Below are 18,689 nucleotides of genomic sequence, written 5' to 3' on the forward strand. Positions count from 1 at the left end.
TGCCGAGTACGTCGTAAAATTTTGAACATGTTTAAAATTTCTTGACGTACTCTACTTACTACGACGTATGATAGTGTACTTTAGCGTTCTACTCACGTATACCAAACTTACTCATACCGTATTTGACGTGCCCCAACGTTTTAGACACATTTTTCTTAGGTCTCTTTGGAAAATCGGACTCTCTGGAAAATCCTCTATTTCTCTTTGCCGACGACTCCACCCTCTGCCGTACCATCTGTGATCCCTCAGACCGGCAAGCAGCAGCTTCTTCACTCACTGCAGATCTGGATAAAATCACAAACTGGTCCAACACGTGGAACATGTCTTTCAATCCAGACAAATCTCACACTCTCACTATGTCTCTTCGAAAGGACCGTTTAGAAAACCCCCCCATCCACTTTCTCAACAATCCTCTGGAAGAAGTCTTTTCCTTCAAGCTTCTAGGTCTCACTATCTGCCATGATCTTTCCTGGGAAAGTCACATTTCCAAACTCGCCTCAAAAGCCAGTCGCCGACTGGGAATCCTCCGTCGTGCTAAGTCCTTCCTCGGCCCTCTTGAGCTCCTGACCACTTACAAAGCTTTTGTCCGTAGCCTGATGGAGTACTGCTCTCCCCTCTGGGCTGGTGCTCCTGCCTCCCACCTTTCTCGGCTTCACGCTGTCGAAACCAGGGCATTTAAAATCATCGGCATCTCCCGCAATGAAGCTGAGTCTTTGGGCCTCTCACTCAATCACCGCAGGTTGGTCGGTGGTCTTTCTGTCTTCTACCGACTCCTCTCCAGCCTTGCCCCCCCTGCTCTCTCTGCGATTTGTCCCCACCACATTTCCACAGGGCGCTCAAGGTCCGCCAACAACCCCCTTCTGGTAAAACTACCAAAATCACGAATCACTGCTCATCTTCACTCTTTCATTCCTCTTTTTTCCCGCCTTTGGAATAAACTTCCTCACTCTATTCTTTCCCATTCTTCCCTCCAGGCTTTCAAAACAGCTGTTCACCACCACCTCTTATCTTCCCCCATCCAAATCCTCGATCTTTTCTACCCCCGATAATCCACCCAAGCCCACTTCCTTCATTTCTCCTGCTTTCCTTCCTGAAAGTCCCTGTAATGTCCATCTTCTCTTCGCCATGTTCCCCGTCCCATCCCCATCCCTCTCCCTTCCACAGTTCACCTAATGTGTCTGTTCCCCACTGTTTTGTCCCTTCCACTCCCACCCCTCTTGTCTCATGCCTCCTTGCTGTGAGTTGTGTGTTAGCTCTCATACGAGCCTCGACCAAGGTATACAAAAAAAAAAAAAAAATAAGGTCGGCATACGTTGGCAAGATCGTCAAGGTGTGACCGCGATGTTGACACTTCCATTTCTACGGCAGTTATGATTCGAATTGTTGTGCGTCAGCCTTTTAATAGGCTATGTCACGACATCGTCGGCGATGCGTGCAACGCGCTATGTCTAAGTTAGACTATCGTTGGGCATCGGTTGTGTAGGCCGACAACAGGTTCAGCATTCGTTGGTATAAGTTATCTATAAGACAACGAAACGTTCTGTGTCCGTTACCAATGCGTTATACATAAGACCAAGTCGCTATGAATACGTCCGAATCTTTAAAAAAAATCAAAAGTTCAACGTAAGCCAGCGTTTTACATACATTTTAATACGTTGCCATCGCTGGCTAAAACGTCAAGTTGTGACCGGGCCTTAAGGCTCGCAGTGGAGCTGCCACACACACATGGACAGATAGACAAATACACAAGATACAGCACAGGACTGTTAGATGAGACAAATACAGCGACTGAGCTTGGGAAAAGTGCCGTCACTTCCCGGGGCACTATGGGTACCAGGGATGTCCTCACAATGGCACCGCCTTTCTCATCGCACTCAGTGGGGCATTTCCTTCGGAGGAATTTCCTCCTACCTGTGGATGTCAACCTGTGGGGATTGTCCGTGCTGTATCCTTTTAAATCCCTAATGTCAAATGAGGAAGCAACATGAACCATTTTTAAAGGCTTTGGTATGACTCGGCCGGGGTTTTAACCAACGACCTCCCAGACTTGAAGCGGACTCTCTTCCATTACACCACTGAGTCTGGTAACCATCATTACGTAAAAAGCAAGTCTTTCTCTTAAGTTTCAATCGATAACAAAAATTAACAGAAAAACTAAGTTGAACAAGATATTCCCCAAGCAGAAGAAACATTTGCACAAAAGTGGAATACTGCTATGTCAAACAGCAGCACATTACAAACTGAATACTAGAACGGCCCTCGGTAGAGCGCATACCTCTGCTGGGCTGAACAGTTTACATCTTGTCTCCCACCGATCACTGATAGGCCGGATCTGGATCCAGTATTCCAAAATCTAATCGGCTTGTTCTTGTCACCTGCCCAACTCATTCACCAACTTTCATCTGAATCCGTCCATAACTTTTTGAAATCTCACACTATATATTAATTTTGGCCCTATATCTCAATGGTGAAGAATCACTTGGAATTTTTTTTAATTTAAATTGTGTCCGGATCCAGATCCGGATTTGCATCTTCTCCAAAAATCGAATCAATTTGGCCTCATCATACACCGAACCTGTCCACCAAGCTTCGTCCGAATCAGTCCACAACTTTGAGATATTTTGCTACCACTGTATATCATTTTTGGCCCTATCTCTCAATGGTGAAGAATCACTTTTAAAAATTCTAGTATCTGGATCCGGATCGGGTTCGTCACCAAAATCAAATCAGTTCATCCTTTCAGAAACCTAACCTCTCCACGAAATTTCGTTCAAATCCGTCCATAACTTTTTGAGCTATCTTGTTCACAGACAGACAAACAGACAGACAGCCGGATGAAAACATAACCTCCGTTCACCTTCGGTGGCGGAGGAAATAATCAGTAAGTGTCAGACTCTCAATCTCGACAAGCAGTAGGTGGGATTGAACGAGAACCAATATTATAGTGCTGTCGTTGAGGCAGCTAAAATGAGAAAGTGTGGTGCTGGACAATTACCCCTTGGAGCTGCCAGATCCGTCAGAAGCCTGTGAAGCCACAGAGTTGTTGGAATTTAATGACTCACGCAGACGTCCTCCTCCACCACCATTACGAAAAGATGCCTCTGTCGGGTGGAACAGTGATTACAGAATTTAAATAAGTGCAACACTATTGTGATTTACAAGGAGCATATTTCAAGGCAATTTTTATTTAATTGAATACACCAATTCAGAAATGAGCAATTCATCAATGGATAATGTACCTCAAGGAAGAGGCAAGCAATTACAGTCCTACTTCTTTAATAGCTCAAAATAATGCCAACTGTTTGTGGGGTCTGCCAGGGAAGGTTTTTAGCCCAAGTCTTTCATGAACTAGCTGGCATGTTAACTCGACTACTCTTCGCAAAAGCCACCATGGGATCTTTTACATCCACCTGCTAATACCAGTGGACAAAACAAGCAGCTTCATGGTGCACCTTGTGATTCCTACAGTTGATATTCTGCACATACCTTTCCATCGGTTTATCATCGGGACGGGAATAAAATGCAGACTAGACAGCTCAAAGCTAAATGTGAGACATCTGCACCACCTTGTGAGACAGGTAAGCAATAACAGTGGAGATGAAAATCCACATGTCTGATAGATCAGTGACATATAATTACCCTGCACAAACAAAGCAAAAAGTAGGGTTAAGCATTTGGTTCATTTTGTCTGTGTCCGTCTGTCTGTCTGTCTGTCTGTCCACAAACGTCAGTTTATGATCGAGGAACAACTTCATTTAATTTGAACGTTATATTTTGAAAATTAATTGGAAAACTAACCTGAAGTTTAGCAGTGATTAACCTCCGCCATCTTTGAAGATGGATGGAGGTTACTGTTTTCACCCCTTTCTGTTTGTTACTTACGAAATCTAAAGATTTCGTAAGTATATTGATGCCTTCCGTTTCTGTTTGTTTGTTTGTTTGTTTGTTTGTTTGTTTGTTTGTAGGCACGATAACTCGAGAACGGAAGAAGCTACCAATGTCAAATTATACCACGTGATTCAGGAGGGTGATGGCTAGTGCTGATTAGATTTTGGTCAAAATCGGTCAAAGGTCAAGGTCACAGTGAGATCAAACATAATTCCATAAATTCACGTGGAGAAATGGAGTATTTTTGCTTCGCTCGACGTTACGAGTTCATTTTAACTTCGATTTTAATTTTGTCTTCGGTTTTTGCGATCGCTTAGGACGCTTAAAACTCGGTTGTCGAAATTCTGGTAAATATCGGATGTTTTGGAGACATTTTAAGATTGTATAAAAAATATTTCACTCGACGCGTCGTCCCATGATGCAGTGCGCTCGAGCAGACGCGTCGTTGAGTTACGTTCAGGTATAATTGCGTGGAGAAATAGAGATTTTTGCTTTGCTCGACGTTACGATTTTTGATGGTTTGATACAGAATCATCGTAGAAACTTCTGGTTTGCGTCGCTACCTTCTCTAGAGACAGCTTTTATTAGACAAGGTCAGAGGTCAAGTTGACGATTTTGTAAGTACCAGTCTATGACTGCTTGTTTGTTTGTTTGTGAACAGTATTACGGAAAAACTCCTCGACGGATTTCGACGAAACTTGGTGGGGCGGTTAGGTATGGTCCAATGATCATGCCATTAAATTTTGGAATTGGTCCCCCCACCCAAAAAAAAATTGTTTGAGAAAAATTTTTTTTCTTTTGCATTTCCACGTTTTAAGTGATTTTCACCCCCCAAAATTTTTTTTAACCCCCCCAAAAAGAATTTTTTTTGCATTTCTACATGTTTTAAGTGATTTCTAACCCCCCCCCCAAAAAAATTGTTACCCCCCCAAAAATATTTTTAGAGAATTTTTTTTTTTGCATTTCTACATGTTTTAAGTGATTTCCAACCCCCCGCAAAAATTGTTACCCCCCAAAAAATAGAATTTTTTTGCATTTCTATGTTTTAAGTGATTTCCAACCCCCAAAAAATTGTTACCCCCCCAAAAGAAATTGTTAGAGAAAAATTTTTTTTTTTTTGCATTTCTACATATTTTAAGTGATTTCCAACCCCCCCAAAAAAAATTGTTTGAGAAAATTTTTTTTTGCATTTTTACATGTTTTTAGTGATTTCCAACCCCCCAAAAAATTGTAACCCCCCAAAAAAGGAATTTTTTTTTGCATTTCTACATGTGATTTCCAACCCCCTCCAAAAAAATTGTAAGAGAAAAAAAATGTTTGCAACTTTTTTTTCAACAAAATTTCGATTTTTTTTTGCATTTTTACATGTTTTAAGTTATTTCCAACCCCCCCCCCCCAAAAAAAAATATTGGAGAAAAGAACTATAACTGTCAGCACTGTTGACATCATATTTAATGAATAAGATAAAAGGTTCACTTGAGTGACCCAGCAGTATTGGCGGCGGAGGTTTTGCACTCTCCCGAGTGCTCCCCCTCTAGTTTGGCTCTGAATTCGTCTTGATTGCAATGCTTTTTGAAATACCATGTTATATATCATCTTTGGCCCTATCTCTCAATGGTAAAGAATCACTTAAAAAATTGTAGTGTCCGGATCTGAATCCGTATCTCCACCAAAATCTAATTGATTCGTTCTTGTCACACACTCAACCGGAACACCAAATTTCGTCTGAATCTGTCCACAATTTTTTGCGATATCCTGCTCACAGACAGACAGACAGACAGACAGACAGACAGACAGACAGACAGACAGACAGGGGTGAAAACATAACCTCCGTTCATCTTCGGTGACAGAGGTAACTGGAAGGGCACTCGGTAGAATACATACCTCTGCCACGTAATGCCTGATCCAGTAGAACATATTGGGCCCAATAAGGTTTTGACATATCATGTGATGTATCGTTTTTGGCCCGATGTCTCAAAGATGAAGAATCACTTTGTAAATTAAAAAATTCTCATATCCAGATTTGGATTCGGATCTTCACGAAAATCGAATCAATTAGTGCTTGTCACACACCCAACCTGTCTACCACGTTTCGTCCAAATCTGTCCACAATGTTTTGAGATATCCTGCACACAAAGACAGACAGGGGTGAAAACATAACCTCCTTCCACCTTTGGTGGCGGAGGTAACAAAGTTGAAAAAGTGAGGGTGGAAGAAAAAAATAGTGAGGGCCTTGGCCGACATTGCACAACATGGTAAAGGATGATTGTGGACACCTATTAGCAGTTTATTAAATTTATGGTCAATGAAGACATCCAGCCTGTTGAAATTTTATGTTTGATTTCAATGACTGCACAGTATGGTCACTATCGTCTGTTAAGGTCAAAGATGTTGTTATTTGATCAGCGTAAAATTTTGAAAATGTACATGGAAGTGAGCAGGATGCAGAAGAAACAAGGTGAAACATCGCGAAAGGTGAGGATATCACTAAAGAGTTTCCTTTCATTATAACAGTTCAAAGGTGAACCTTCATGTTAGTAGTATTCAGTCTTTCATTCATAACAGGTTAAATACAAAAGTCCAAGTCAAAGTTGAATGATCCTCAGATCACTGTCACGACAGAGATTTGCTACTAATTTCCACTTATTTCTACAAACTGTACATCAGTGGAATAGCTTAAAAAAGTAATTTGAGCAATCTCCTTTCATGTGCAGCACAAGAATATGGGGTAGTATCATTGGCTGAGGGCGCAGCTGTGCCACTGTGCCCTCTGTAGGTGAGGGCAGGAATTTGCAATTTGTTTGGGGTACTGGCGATAGCTTGCCTTTTCTTCACGAAGAACACTGTGGGATATTTAACATCCACCAGCTAATGCCGGCAGACAGGACACCCAGTTTAACGTCTATCTGAGCAACTACACACATTGATGAATCACTCTGTCTATGAAACACGAGGCTAGGGTGACTGTTTACAGCTGGGTGGGGATTCAAACCTGGGCGAGACAACTTAGAGGCAAGTGTGCATACCTTGAGGCCATCCTACCAGCTTATTACGACAATGAAATCGTAATAATTCTTATTGTCAGTGATAACAAAATGAGGACATTTATCTTTACTACTTGACAGAATCATTAAACACGACACCAGAGAAAAAGGCTGCCAAACATCCTCGGGGCATTTTTCACCTGAAACGATTTTCTACCTGACAGTGAATTACAAGACAATGCATTGCAGGTTTCTGCCACCAGGCTTCCTTGAGCACCCAATATCGAGCTGGGTAAAAGTGGAACTGAAAAAGATGCCTCATATAAAATCTCATGACTAATTAGTAATTGCACATCCATGATTGATAAGCGATTCATATTCTCGTTATTATCCTTTGATCGGGTGTTAATACCTCCTGCTGGGTCCCACTCAAAGATGCAATATTCCATGTTTGAATCCCAGGAGAAACAACACTCTGGCGACAACAAAGTCTACGTGCTTACCTTCTGTCCTTTGCCCGGTATTGTAACGTGATTGACTTCCAGTTTGACCAGGAGTTTCTAATTCCTGAGCCAAAGAACTTCTCCTAGTGAACAAACAAAGGGGATCATCGGTTATCCATAACTTGAGGATACCAAGAACCATTGCACGATCACAAGGTCAAATCACAAGTCCAATGTTTACTGAAAAGGTCAAGTTATGATTTTGCAATGACATGTGGATGAAAGTCTTCCAGGCATGACAAGTAAATATTCATAACTCTCAAGCAGGCAAGTTCTACCTTTTAGCATGTAAATGCAAAGAAGGCATGGCTTTGGTCTGAACATTTTAACATGACATCACGTAAACAGGTGCTTAACAGTGACGACAACAAGCCTGCACATCTTTTCACAATGGATACATCTAAATTAGCAACAATAATGTACTTATCTCTTCGAATCCCTTCAGATAAAACAAAATTCAAATTTCAAAACATAGAAGTATGAGACATGTCTGCTTTGGATAAACACGTGCCTGACTCCGGATAAAGTACTGGAAAATTCACTGTGAAGTTGCATCTGCAGCTTCATTTGGCATTATAATTTCAAATAAGTATGTAAAGTGAAAGATTCAGTAATGTTCAGATGTATTGATTCTTTGATTTTTGGTTCACTTTAAAACTCGAGGGAAATATAGATTTTACTTTCGATTGTTTGGAATGTCGCAGCCTCATCAATGTTAAGCTGTTGTAAACGTGCATTAAAAAAAGGCATCTGCTTAAGGGTCTCATCTCATCTGCTGCCAGGTCATGCTAAAAGTGCAGACGGTGATCTACTTGAGTAAGATCGAAATCCACTGTTGTGTGTCCATGCTGTTCCAACCGATTGTGGAGGTCGCAGAGCAAGTTGTTTTCGGCTGTAGCTTGAAGAACCTTCCCAGCCAGCCCTTGCTGTCATCGGCGATAAGGAAAGTCATCAGACATACCATCATTAAATTGGTGGTAAAGTTTCAAGGGTTCTGCAAGCTCACAGAACTGCAATACTGTGACGAATAGACTTCTTATGTTGAATGGCGTCTTCAGCTCTGCGGCTTCAGCAAGACACGGGATCCACGAGTTATCATCCTCAAGGACATTAAACAGTTGGCCAGCTTGATGCATGCTTGAAAGTATTACAAGACTTGGCTATTGATTGCCTGCATTTCCTCGAAGCTTGTTGCATTGGCCTTATGGTGCGCAGAAGAAGACGCAAGTAAAAGGTCTCGCCCTGGCTTGGATGAACTTCGTGGACTCTGTTTGTCGCCTTCTACCAGCAGGTCATGCACATCGCTGCCAACATTTGCGAGATTCCTGCCAAGTAAATGCTCTGAAAAAAATCACAATAAAGAATGTTATGTGTTTCAGGATCTTCCGAGTTGTTCACAAAGAAAACGGTCAGCTTAGTTGTTGCTGCTTCAGATAAGCTTGGTATGGATTAGCAGGGTTAAAGATAACCCACTGCTGGTCTCGTAAGTGCACAGAGAGTGGGAGAACAGTCTTTCGTCAAAAAGCCGAAGATTTTGAAAGCTGCTTCTGAAGTGCCAACAAAGCATTCATTGCAATTCTGACCTGATCATCCTCAGTCGGAAAGGTAATGGTGGCTCGGTGAACACCTTTGTAAATATGTATACTTATAAAGATACTTGACAGCCTTTATTGAAGCGCAATACATTTATGTAGGTGCGATACTTTTGTAGCAGCCAAGGATTAATTATAGGAAACTACGTTTTGATTGTCAACTTGAAAATCCCTTGTCGATACTAATAAGTGTGTGTGTGTGTGTGTGTGTGTGTGTGTGTGTGTGTGTGTGTGTGTGTGTGTGTTAGTGCGAGTGTTTCCTCCATAACTCCAAAACTATAAAACCGAGCAGCGTGAAACTTTGCATGCATACGAAGAAAACTCCAAGGAAGTGCAAGAGTGAAAATTAGGTGTTTGGGTTAATTAAAACACCCCTTTTGAAGATAATTAATGGCATTATTTAATTATATCCTTCATCAGACGATCTTCAGCCACCTCGCCATCTGGGGTCTAAAGGCGTTTCCTGGGTAACCTCGCTTAGGGTATGAAGCCGCCATGTTTTTTGGCCTGCTCAACCATTCCTTAACTTGGAATAGGCCCAAACAATTTCTTCACAATGAAGTTATTTTTCACTTTCCTCACACATATGATCGAATGCCTGTTCATCACACATACTGTTGTGGTTCTGGGAACCGCATCCCTCCAAAGCAATAGCAACCATCATACAGTGGTCCCGAGACAGTTATTCCATGAATATGTGTTCAGATAGTCCCTTCCCTTTTGTCTAGCGAGACAACGGGACAGTGCGTTGTGTAAACTTCATAACTAGTTCTGATTAAATCTCTGATTTCATTCTACTCTTATTCCTGAGGTAAATCCCAGCCACATGTGCCATTGCTCTGAGATGGGTCCTCAGCGAAGGCCAAGCAGGCATTATGCCAGACACCTCTCTGCAGAAATCACAGCCGGCCAAACGCACGTGCAGCGGTAATTTCCACCCAGTCAGTGGACAGAAAGCACAGCCAACACGACGCCCACGCTGCACGGAACACGTACCGAGGAGATGGAAGAAACGGCACCCGAAATGTTGGCAACTTTCAGTACACACTCGGCGCACACTTTTCCACCCATTTCTCCATTTAATAATTACATCTATCTTCTTCTTCAGCTCAACCCTACATACATAATTATATCCAAACTTTTCCCTCAATTCCTTGACACAGATCAGGGCTGGCACCGTGCATCCCACCACCTTTGATAACCGAGAACACGATGCTCGATGGCGGGTGGACCTGCGTGCTGGCCACGTGCTCAATGGCGGACTCGCGCGTGGCCACGATACTTTATCATCGTGCAAAGTGAGACATGAATAACACACATCTTTGGCCAGGTCTGCGCATGGGTTTACAATAACATATTACCATCGGTCTTCGCTCACCATGACGGCAACAAATATCTCCCGCTGGTGTGTCATTCATGCTCGTCGTTCCTGGTGTGTCGTTCCTTCTCGTAGTTCCTGGGGTGTCGTTCCAGGGTCGTCGTCGTTCCTGCCCGTCGTTCCTTTCAGCTCGTTCAGTCTGGCTTGAGATCGCCAACCTACCCATTCACCTGCTGGCTCCGCCGTTCTTTACCAATTCGCCTGCTGGCCCCGCCTCTCTTTCCACCCATTGGCTTTTGGCTCCACCCAAGTCCCTCCCTTCACGCCCGACAGTGGCATCTCATTTTCTGGCCCGACGCCAGCTGCACAAAGTGCCATGAAGCAAGAGATGATGCGCTAGCTGTCAGGGAGGTATTGCCCAGCGGAGCATCCCCCCAAAACGTATTGGTGGCACGATCGGGCAATCGTGCAAGGTATTGAGAGACCATTAGCCTCATCTCCTATCCTCCATTTTCTGTTCATTAACTCCTCTTCATCAGTGTGTGTGTGTGTGTGTGTGTGTGTGTGTGTGTGTGTGTGTGTGTGTGTGTGTGTGTGTGTGTGTGTGTGTTCTAGCGCCTGTCCTCGTTTAAGTTAAGATTGTACAATAATTATATCGGGATAACTCTGCTCTGTGTCTGCTTTTGTAAGTTGCTTGTATATTGCCGCTCCTTTCACATTTCTTCCTATTCCTGCTACAGACAACAATATAAGCTATATTCACAGAGTCACATATCTTTCGTCGCCTGCATATTAATAAATCCCTTTGTAGAACTGTTCCCAGCTCGTCTTCATCTTTTCTTTCATTGATCTGGCATGGTCCGTATCCTAACTTAGCCGGAACTTTGTTCCCAATGATCTGTTCCTTTTAGCCGGTACGTCCTTGGCAGTGTCGCTCGGCTGCATCCGATCCGGTAAAGTGATCCAGTCCGGTAAAGTGATCCGGTTCGGACAAGGCGTACCAAGTGCGTGTTCCCCGGTAATTAAATCATGCTATTAATTAGGTAACCCGGTTAACCCATAGACAGGAGGACCCTCGGTCACGCGGTTGAGTTATTGGCGTTCACGGTCGGTTAGCGACGCGCCGCGTCACGGAATTATCCGTGTGCGATGGCCTGCAATTTCCCGGGGAGTCTGGTGGGAACCCGAGATAGCTTTCCCCCTTGGTGGTGTTCTCAGCCGACCCCCGGCCTGCAACAATACAAATCGCTGTATATATCACTTTTGTGAGTGCTATAGTTGAGCTTGGAGCGATATCATGCATTACATGAAAAGATTTTCCATGACCGACTCTCATGGACTCATTAAAGTATATCATTGATCAAGATATTATTTCATTTTGAGGATCGAATAAAGTCTGGACCAAATAAGTGTCGAAATCTGTTGCGAAATCTGAAAATGTAAAGAAATAACGAGTCTGATAACTCAGCCGATATACTTATTTACTTTAAGAAAGCAAGGCTATGTTCCCTCCTCCATACATACACAAGAAAATGTGAAAATTCCAAAGCATTAAACTTATATTTTTCTACTGTTTGGAGAATTATATCGAGTGAAAAAAAACATTGGGAACATGCCAAAATTAACCTGCTTCATTGAGCTCCATCATTTAATGCATTCATTGCTCGACCTCATGCCCTGTCCCCCAGAGGGACGGCCTATCCATTGCGTCTGCCAGATCGGTGTCTATATTTTTGGAGGTTTCGTGAGGAACTCTGCAGGGAATCAAAGCAAATCTGGTAAAAAAAGCAGACGTTTAAAAAAAAGTTATAACGTTTGCGCATAGTCCGAACCGATGTAGCACGCGACACGTGCACAGACGAGCAGGCAAAATGGTGGATTGAAAGATTCATTTTATTTCATTAACTGCTGCGTTCCCGGTGAAGACTGGCTTTAAAGTTAAAGGGATCCTTTATGGTACGCCGCGACAGCCTGGCCAACAGTTCCTTATGAACCATTGAATTGGAGTGCTCAAGCCACTTGCCAAGCGCCTGTGGTCGATAGCAGTACAGCGCTACATCATTTTGAGAGAATTGTTCAGTCATTGCGGACGCTTTTGCCACACCACATCAATCAGAGCGAGTGGTTCATGCTCCGTCACCCTGAGTGAGTGGTTTGTGCTCCGTCACCCTGAGCGAGTGGTTCGTGCTCCGTCACCCTGAGCGAGTGGTTCGTGCTCCGTCACCCTGAGCGAGTGGTTCGTGCTCCGTCACCCTGAGCGAGTGGTTCGTGCTCCGTCACCCTGAGCGAGTTGTTCGTGCTCCGTCACCCTGAGCGAGTAGTTCGGGCTCTGTCAGACTGAGTGAGTGGTTCGTGCTCCATCAACCCGAGCGAGTGGTTCGTGCTATGTCACCCCGAGCGAGTGGTTCGTGCTCCATCAACCCGAGCGAGTGGTTCGTGCTCCGTCACCCCGAGCGAGTGGTTCGTGCTCCGTCACCCCGAGCGAGTGGTTCGTGCTCCGTCACCCCGAGCGAGTGGTTCGTGCTCCGTCACCCCGAGCGAGTGGTTCGTGCTCCGTTACCCCGAGCGAGTGGTTCGTGCTCCGTCACCCCGAGCGAGTGGTTCGTGCTCCGTCACCCCGAGCGAGTGGTTCATGCTCCGTCATCCCGAGCGAGTGGTTCGTGCTCTGTCATCCCGAGCGAGTGGTTTGTGCTCAGTAACCCTGAGCGAGTGGTTCGTGCTCCATCACCCTGTGCGAGTTGTTCGTGCTCCGTCACCCTGAGCGTCAGTTCAGGTGTTTGGTGTCAGGTCAGGTCAGATTAGATCTGTGACTTGCTGCAGGTACCATGTAAACCTGTACTAACCTGTTCCATTGTCGGCGAATAAACCGTCTCCCCCAACAAGTTTCTTGGGGAGGAGGGTGTATGATATGGACACCCAGTAGGATGAAGAACAAAACTTGTCAAAGGGCAGAGGAGCTTGTTGTGAGCCAACGGTCATCCATATCAAGTACCCAACTGTGTCTGCAGACGTCCTCCTGCAGTTGGGTTACTTTTTTTTTAGGAGGTTGGTTGGCAGGATTTGCACCCCGGCCACCATAAAACACTTCATTCCGCAAAACCCAGAGATGTAAGGAAATCTGAAAACCCACTTCATGGGAGTACCTCCTGCGCTGCTGCCCTTCGCAGGGCAGCTCACCGGATGACAGAATTGGGGTAAAGCATTCAGGACCCCCATTCCTTGATAGGACGAAAACCATGGGGTAAACCTCCAGGGTCAGATTTCGGTGGTGTTTGGTGAAGTGGTTCTGAGGTGTCATCCACCAGACGGTGGTCTCCTTGGATTAACCTGAGGTGGTCCCTTCGGGTGGGTGCCTGGAATGTCATATCTCTAAGAGAGGATGATCACCTGTCTCTCTTATCATCTGAGCTCAAGCGTTTTAACATAGGTATTGCAGCACTCTATGAGGTTTGGAGACCGGATAGTGGCGAGATCGTGGCAGGGGGTAACACCGACTATTGGTCTGGTCCCTCTGATGGTTACCATGCCCAAGGAGTTGCCGTAATTGTGTCCAACAAGCTGACTCCAATGATACTTGAGGTAACACCAGTCAACAAGCGTATTTTGAGTCGAAGGATTCGTCACTCCTTGAGTGTGATTTCCTTGGTCTCTGTATATGCTCCGAATGAGGAGAGTGATCTCACTGTGAAGGATGCATTCTATGCCACGTTCGAGTCTGTAGTTGATCAGTGCCCCAGGCAAAATCCCCCAGTCTTCGGGGATTTCAATGCATCGACTGGAACTTAGCTCTCATACGAGCCTCGACCAAGGTATACAAAAAAAAAAAAAAAAAAAAAAAAAAAAAAAAAACTGATAGGGATGGTTATGAGACATGTGTTGGTCCCCATGGGTCTGGAACTGTGAACCTGAATAGCACTAAGTTCCTTGACTTTTCAAGTAGTCATGGACTTAGGGTGGCTAATTCATGGTTTCAACGCCCAAAGGCTCATCGCTGGACTTGGTATTCCAATGCTGGCGGTGTGGAAAAGCAGAGTGACCATGTGCTGATTGATGGTCGCTGGAGAATGATCCAGAACTGTGAGATAGACCCGAGTGCTCAGTTCCTCAATACTGACCTCAGGCTTATTGTAGCAACTCTGAAGTTGCAGCTTAAATCCAGGAGAATGGTACCATCCCAACTTAGGCTGGACGTTGGCAAGTTCAAGGATGAGAGGAGACCTAAGGAGTTTGTGAACAGGCTGAGTAGAGACTTGGGGGGTCTGGGTGCTTTGGGGGATCCCAAAGAGTTGTGGAGTGCCTTCAAGACCACCGTCCTTCATGTTGCCGGGAGATGTCTTGGAACTCACCTCTGGGCGAAGAAGAATTTTGTCTCTCAAGGGACAATGGATACCATTGACCAGAGTCGCAGGGCCAGGCTGAATTTCAGAACTGAGCTGTTCAGGGAGCTGAGGCGTAAAACTGAATGTGCACAAAGGGTGGACAAGGAGGCCGATGTGCGAGGAATCTGTGAGGGGGTAGAGCATCACCTGTAATCAAGTGATCTCATCCTGCTTACAGGGGAATTTGCGCATTGTGTTCCTCCAAGCCCATCCCTCGGTGTACTGCAGTTAGAGCAGAAGGTGGTGGGCTCTTGACAGAGGAGTCTGAAGTGAAGGCCTGCTGGGCTGGTCACTTTGAGCAGCTGCACCAGACTGATCCACCAGCTGTCAAGTTGGACATCAGGAGTGTTACAATAACTGTTGCTGACCCTCCAATCAGCTGTGGTCCACCTTTGTTTGTGGAAACACAGGCTGCGGTGAACCGATTGAAATGGGGGTAAAGCTCCTGGGATCTGTGGCATCCATGCTGCCCTGGTGGAAATGCTGTACTTGTGTCATTGCATGCAGATCTGTGCTCTGCCTGAAACACAGGCATCATCCCAATTGACTGGAAGAGGGGCCTTGTTATCACCCTCTAGAAAGGGAAGGGTGATTGCCAAGACTGCAACAACTACCGAGGGGTGACGCTGCTCTCAATGCTGGGCAAGGTCTTTGCTCGGATAATTCTTGAAAGGGTTAGCCTCCATCTGCTTGAGCACCAGCGTCCAGAGCAGTCAGGCTTTGCAGCAAAGAAGTCAATGATTGACGGTATCCTTGCTCTTCGGGTCATCACCGACTGCAGACGAGAGTTTCGGCAGGGGCTGCTTGCAGCCTATGTTGATCTCTGAAAAGCGTTTGATTCACTATACTCTGGTACTGAGAGTGCTGTGAGATGTGGTGGTACCATCTCTGACTTATTTCCAGTTGTTACTGGAGTTTGTCAGGGTGTGTACTGGTCCCCACACTTTTCAGCACTTGTATGGACTGGATTCTGGGGAGGTTGTCAAAGAGATCAAGCTGCGGTGCATCGTTTGGGAATGTCAAGATCTCTGACCTTGATTTCACAGATGATGCAGTCATCTTTGTGTAGACTAGATATCCTTTGGGGGGCCCTAGAGGTGCTGAATGAGGAGTCAGAGCCACTGGGATTACAGGCTTCTTGGATCAAAACTAAGATCCAGGTTTTCAATGACATTTTGGATGCTGCTCTCCTGGATGTACCTGTTTCTGGTGAGGATGTTGAGGTCACGGTGCGATTTACTTCAATTGGTAGTGATGTTCATGTCTCTGCTGGCTGTGAGCCAGAGGTGACCAGACATCTGGGTCGGGCCTGGGGAGTCATGGATTCACTGGATCATGGGGTGTGGCACTGCCAGTACCTGTGCGGGAGGACAAAAGTCCGAGTCTTCAGGTCCTTGGTACTTCCAGTTTTGCTCTATGGATGTGAGACTTGGACTCTGACCAGGGATCTGAGATGGAGACTTTATTCCTTTGGTACTAGTTCTCTTCGGAGAATCCTTGGCTATCGCTGGTCAGACTTTGTGTCCAATGAGCGGTTGTGAGAGAGACTCAAACGATATTTGTTCTATGCACAGTCCGTGAGCATCAGCTGCGGCTGTGTGGACATGTGGCTCGTTTTCCTGATGATGATCCTGCTCACCAGATTCTCTCAGCGAGGGATCCTCGTGAGTGCAGGAGGCCAATGGGCCGACCACATGTCTCATTTTTTTTAATCAGGTTGATCAGCATCTCTCGGGGATGGGGATGGGCCAGGCATATGCTTGGGGGGATGGCCAACCGGAGCCCCCTTTGAGTACCGGCGGAAAGTGGATGCAGCGACGCACTACTCCGGTGCACGCTCCCACACCTGACCTGACCAGCCCAGTGCACAAGGGTGTCTTAATCCGGCCATGCAGCACATGACCTAAAATTTCATAAAATCCCGCAAAAGTTGTTTTTTGAGATTTTGGCCTCTCACGTGTGCATTGCATGATGTTTCATAAATTTCTCAATGCAATTTTGATATATCTGCACATCTTTCTAACCACTCACGTGGTGGTTTTTGAGTTCCAGATCTTACAATAATATGACACACATGCACGCATGCACACACACACACGTTTTGCTCGGAAAGTATTGATATTAGGAATATAATTCAATTTAGGAATGCATAGTGAGAAACAATTTTGAAGATTTTCCATCGGTTGTATTAATTTTGCAAAACCAAAGTTAAAAGGTTAAAATTAGACATTTTGCTCTATTCCTGTCTGAATTCTTACCCATGTGGTGGTTCGCGGTGAGGTGTGACCGAGTGTGGTGAATTGGCAGATGAGCCACCTTCACTATCCACATTGTAACCAGAGCCGGAACCCAAGCTGCTCACCGACGAGCCTGAGATGGAGCTCTCAGCAACCACGTGTGTCGGGACATGACCACGACCTGGTGTGACCAGAAATAAGGATTTAAGAAATCTGAATGGGCTTGGTAACTGTTTTCATCATCTCAAATCAAATGGAGATGGTAAACACAATGTGCTGTTCATGAGATCTCAACGAAACCACACTTGGAAGGGAAAAAAACTGGGTTGCTTTAAGCAAAACTTGCCATACTGACTTTTATCAAAACAACAAAAATTGCTAAAAACAATGGAATCAAATTACAAACACACCTCTTCCTCGTTCAGCCCGTGTTGGTCCATTGGACACACCCTTGCGATTGGACGGGGAAGACGATTCATCTCCATTGCGACTTCCTTCATGAACGTTTCCTCCTCTCTTGCTGGACGACACGCCTCCGATGCTGTGCCGGTGTTTCTTTGTATGGCTCTGGGATTTGTAGCTTTTCGCTGCAACAAAGTGCAGGTTACTAATTCCTATCTTTAAAATAGGACATGCTCAAATGCTTTGGGTCATTAAGATTTGGCAAGAGAGGAGTGTTGCGCGGTTGAGTAAACTAAAAAACGAACCTTGAATAACAAATGTCTGCCCTAATAAATTTGTAAGTCTCAAAAGAATAAATAATTTATTTAAAGTTTTATATCCTCCTTCTTTATTGACCTTCACTGACCTGTTGTTCTTCAGTCAAAAATTTTCAAAGCAGATCGCTCTCAACGTGGATCTTCAAAATCTACTCTTTGTTTCAACTTTTTGTTAAATAAAGGATCTATAATGTGATACAAAAAAAACCCCAGCTTATTGCCTTCTTTTTTATCCTGCGAATATGAAATGTCATTTAATGACTCTTTAAATAACATTTACAAACATAACTCATGAGGTCTTTCTAAAATTCACATCAACATATTACTTTCACGAAATTGCAAAAGTTTCATTTTACTTTTATTTTATTTTACACAAATTGCAAAAACCTTTTCACAAGGACTTTTGCTCTTACTCTGATATCCTCTTAAATTTTTTTTCTTCTTATCTTTATAAGGCCACTTTCATTCCTGGATATTCTGACTTCCTCCACTCACGCAATCAACGTATTGTTGTCAATAGAACCATCTCCTCCTCCTATCTCATGGAGGCCAGAGATCCACAAGGTAGTATTTTTGGCCCAAACTTCTTCTTCTTCATCTATATAAATGACCTCTCCAATGTTCTGGAAAACCCTCTCTTCCTTTTTCAAATAGCTCCATATTGTGTCATACAGTACCTCCATCCAACTGATAGGCAGACTGCAGCTGCATCCCTCTCTGCAGATGTGGAAATGATTAGACTCTGATCTGATAAATGGAACATGTCATGGAATCTTGGAAAATCTCACAGTCGCACCCTATTGCTCCAGATGGATCTTCAATAGAACTCACCTCTATATTCCCTTGGTCATCCAATGGAAAAGGTTCAGTCTATTGAACTTTTAAGCCTCACCACCAGCCATGACATTTCCTGAGCCAACCACTTCACAAAGCTGGCCTCTAAAGCAAGCCACAGACTGGGCACCTCAGTCGAGTCAAGTCTTTCCTTAGAAAATAAGAGCGAGTCACAGTCTCCAAGGCATTTGTCCATTGCTCAATGGAGTACTGCTCTACATTATGGGCTGGTGCC

At 44.6% G+C, this 18,689-nt stretch overlaps 1 protein-coding gene across 1 annotated transcript in view; it reads right to left on the reverse strand.

Moving 5' to 3' along the window:
- The window catches only part of PCLO (piccolo presynaptic cytomatrix protein), a 321,244-nt gene that overhangs the window by 43,176 nt on the left and 259,379 nt on the right, over positions 1 to 18,689 (reverse strand). The window contains exons 22-25 of the mRNA XM_085893761.1: positions 17,312 to 17,488; positions 16,923 to 17,082; positions 7,376 to 7,458; positions 2,996 to 3,101 (exon numbers count right to left, since the gene is read on the reverse strand). Of these exons, the coding sequence (XP_085749887.1) occupies positions 2,996 to 3,101; positions 7,376 to 7,458; positions 16,923 to 17,082; positions 17,312 to 17,488 (526 nt within the window). The remainder of the gene's footprint in view (positions 1 to 2,995; positions 3,102 to 7,375; positions 7,459 to 16,922; positions 17,083 to 17,311; positions 17,489 to 18,689) is intronic.

This window comes from Eptatretus burgeri, chromosome 9, assembly GCF_056783735.1.
Source record: "Eptatretus burgeri isolate ZD-2024b chromosome 9, Ebu_testis_v1, whole genome shotgun sequence".
In the NCBI taxonomy this organism is placed as follows: Eukaryota; Metazoa; Chordata; class Myxini; order Myxiniformes; family Myxinidae; genus Eptatretus; species Eptatretus burgeri.